General features: G+C 50.6%; 1 protein-coding gene across 1 annotated transcript; it reads right to left on the bottom strand.

Annotated features, from left to right (window-relative positions):
• Positions 1 to 3,090: 3,090 nt before the first annotated feature.
• On the bottom strand, positions 3,091 to 3,402 carry LOC141056997 (histone H4). The gene has a single exon (XM_073553470.1). It carries the CDS (start codon positions 3,400 to 3,402, stop codon positions 3,091 to 3,093), a length of 312 nt encoding a protein of 103 aa, XP_073409571.1.
• Between the last annotated feature and the right edge of the window lie 270 nt (positions 3,403 to 3,672).

Below are 3,672 nucleotides of genomic sequence, written 5' to 3'. Positions count from 1 at the left end.
TCCTCCCTCAAGAAGAGCGAATTCCTGACCTTTAATACTGCCGGCTTTGCTACCAACCATGGTCCTGATCATGCTCGTGGTGGTGAGGCTGGTAGTTTTGCTACCCCTGCTGATGCTGGCATGGCAGGTGGTGCAAATGACCTTTTTTGGGGTTATGGGCAGAGTATTAAAAAACAACTAGACTTGAGAAGGCCTAACAGATGGACAGGCAACTTCCATCATGTTGGTGTTACTGTTAATAGTCGCCGGCCTTCTGTCTGCGGCAACCACACTGCTTCTTCCTGGCTGTTGGGGCGCTATGCCTCCCTCCCCCTATGCTGCTGTCCTCACTTTGCATGTCCTCCTGCTAGCTTGGGTCAGTTACTATATCATCCACCACTTCATCCTGCTAAACACTGTCTCTTGTGCCTCCTTCGAGCCTGCCACCTGGTTCCAGCAGTCATGGTACTTTATTTCCCAGGGCGTTCTGATGCTTCCTGTATCCCTGGGTGGTCCTTACCAGGTCAGCTCGCCCAGGGTGGGTTGGAATCATGGCCCAGAGGGTCCACTCCAGGAGTCCTCACACGAACAAGGGTGGGTGGTTTTGCTGGGCGTAAAATACTGGTTATGGAAAAGGTTGAGGTGTAACCCACAGGGCAACATGTTTGCCAGCCAACACACTTAGTGTATGGGCATTACAAGTCTAGGAGATCTGGTTCTTTTTTTAATGAGACATTTTTTAAAAGGCCCTCTATATTTTATTCCAAGGGGGGATTGGAGTTATTGGGGTGCATATGACTTGGTAGCAGGGCAGGCCTTGCCGTGAATCCATAATACATGAGGGTGTGCACGAATATATGGGGAGTATACAGCACTGTATGGATACAGGATATTCAACTATAAAATACTATATGTTGGATTATCAGCACTATATGGAGATATATAATACTACTTGAAGGGTATACTGCACAATGTGTCCGTATACAACAGTATTTGGCAGCTTACAGCACTATATGGGGGTATACAGCCACATATGATGTTATATAGAACAATATGGAGGGCCCACAGCACTTTGTGCAGAGTATTCAGCAATATGTAGGTATCAGCACTACCTTATGCTCATGTCACTATATGGAGGGTATCCAGCACTATGTGAGCCTATACATACAATAGCTATTTGGGGTTTACAGCACTATATGGGGGTATTCTGTAGATGATTCTGAATGGGAGGAGACACGGATTAGATATTAAAGAGAACTTTTTGACAGTGAGGATGATCAATAAGTGGAACAGGCTGCCACTGGAGGTGTTGAGTTCTCCTTCAATGGAAGTCTTCAAACAGAGGCTGGACAGACATCCGTCTGGGAGGATTTAATGAATCTTGCACTGAGCTGGAACATTCCATGATTCAGGCTTATATAGAACAGATGCTCTCGGATTTGTGTCTGCAGCACTAGATGGGGAGTATACAGCACACGTAGACTTTGTAGTGCTGTATACCACCCAGTAGGTGGTATGGAGGATGTGCAGCACCGTACGGGGTGTGTATACATTGCCTGCAGCTCCAGGGCTGATCAGTCTCAACTCCACTTCCAGCAGTGATCGGAGCGGACCCCACACGGAGACCCGGTAACGTTATATCTGGGCGTCTCCGTGTGGGGTCCGCACTGATCACAGGAGGCCGCATCTAGCACAGATCGGATGATACAATCCGCACATGTTCTACCAGGAGGAGCCCGATGTGCTGAGCGCTGCCGGGAGAACACGTGTACATGAGGAGCAGCAGGTAGAAGGGCAATAAGGAGTTAAACGGAGGAGGAAGCACGTCTATCGATTGGTCGGTTCCTGTGGGCGGAGCTTTATAACCGTTTGATGGTTTGAATCTCCCGCTCAGTCGTGCTCTCGGCCCTCGATCATTAACCCTTCAGTGACTGTTCTCTGCTTGTGGAAGAGACATCATTTCCCAATCACTGTCAGGAGTAAGCGGCCATTATACCTGCAGATCATGTGGTAAAGTGAGATTGTATTAACCCCTCAATCCCCAGAACGGTGGCCGCTGCTCATTATCTCACCAACCACATTTATGCAGTTATCTTGTATGCGAGACTTTTTCTCCTCTGGAGGGATGGCGCTCTCCGCACTCAGAAATACACAGGCTCCGGAGCCGCCTCATCTCCAGTCCTCGCTATGGTCCGCCGGGCTCCGATGACGGCGCTGTACATTCGGGGTGCGGACTCTGTTCTCTCTTCTGGCTCCGACTACTGATAAATAGGATAAGACACCAGAAACCTCCCCGTCATGAGGGGAACGAGCCGCTAATGTCCGGCTGCGGGGAGGGAGCGGCTTCATCCATCAGCCCGAGCACAGGAGACCGCTGCCGGCTGTAGCTCCAGTCCATGTTATTAGGAGCAGTCAGGAGGTCACAATCAGTGGCCACATGTAGATGGTAAATGAGGAGGGTGGTAGTGATGAGATGCAGGCGCTGGACATACCGGGGAGCCGCCACTAACAAGGGGGAGCAGTTACCGGTACAGGATGTGACCGCTCCTCACTGGATTTACACCAATCCTGAGAAATAGGATCTGACCAGACTCCATCACCGCAGTCATCAAATATCAGGAATTGTAGCTTCTCCAGAACACATGTGGGCGGCTCTGATAGGAGCCTTTGGGGGAGGCGCATCTATCCAGCGACAATCCCCGGGAGTATTCGCTGCCTCCTGACACACACACTGATCTGATCAGGAAGACCTGTAGCAGAATCACGTTCATCTCACGGCAGAACTTGGATTTCTGCTCTGTAGTGACCACATCACAGCGAGGTATGTACTGTGGTGCAGAGATGTCTGTGCTGCACAGTGCGGATATACTGTATGCCCCCAGAACCTGGCAGCTGTATATTATAGATCAAGGAGAATAAACCACATCACCCCAAGTCCGCGGTGCCAGCTCCAGTATGGAAGGAGGAAAGTGCAAGACACATGCCAGGCTGTGACAACTAGTATACTTACAGGCACCAGAATGCAGGAATAGGAAATCGTAGCCTCTCAGGTAGAAGATGTGGGTGGCTCTGAAAAGAGCCTTTGGGTTATCAGCACAGAAAAGAATACAATTAACCTCCGAAGCCGTAGAGAGTGCGGCCCTGGCGCTTGAGCGCGTACACCACGTCCATAGCGGTGACGGTCTTCCTCTTGGCGTGCTCGGTGTAGGTGACGGCGTCACGGATCACGTTCTCCAGGAAGACTTTCAGGACCCCGCGAGTCTCTTCATAGATGAGGCCGGAGATGCGCTTGACGCCTCCTCTGCGAGCGAGACGGCGGATGGCAGGCTTGGTGATGCCCTGGATGTTATCACGGAGCACCTTCCTGTGCCGCTTAGCGCCGCCCTTCCCAAGACCTTTTCCTCCTTTGCCGCGACCAGACATCTTCCAAGTAGTCAGCTGTAACTGATGCTAAAACAGAACGACCCCTCCTTTATATACAGGAGAGACGGACCAGAGAGAGAACTGCAGAGATGACGCGCCCCAGGGCGGGGCTTACAGAATCCACATGAGCTCCTCCCTTCCTCTGCTGTTTGGCTGAGCACAGAACTGTTGGAGAGTTTGAATTTCCCGCTCATTGTTCAGTTTCCCTTTTCTTTCCAGCTTGTAATATAATGTCACTTCTTCCCCTGTGATGAGAATTATTCCAGATTC

This window comes from Dendrobates tinctorius, unplaced genomic scaffold (genome assembly GCF_039654945.1).
Source record: "Dendrobates tinctorius isolate UK_male_01 unplaced genomic scaffold, ASM3965494v1 ptg000202l, whole genome shotgun sequence".
NCBI classification, from domain to species: Eukaryota; Metazoa; Chordata; class Amphibia; order Anura; family Dendrobatidae; genus Dendrobates; species Dendrobates tinctorius.
This window is presented reverse-complemented; position numbering and strand designations above follow the sequence as displayed.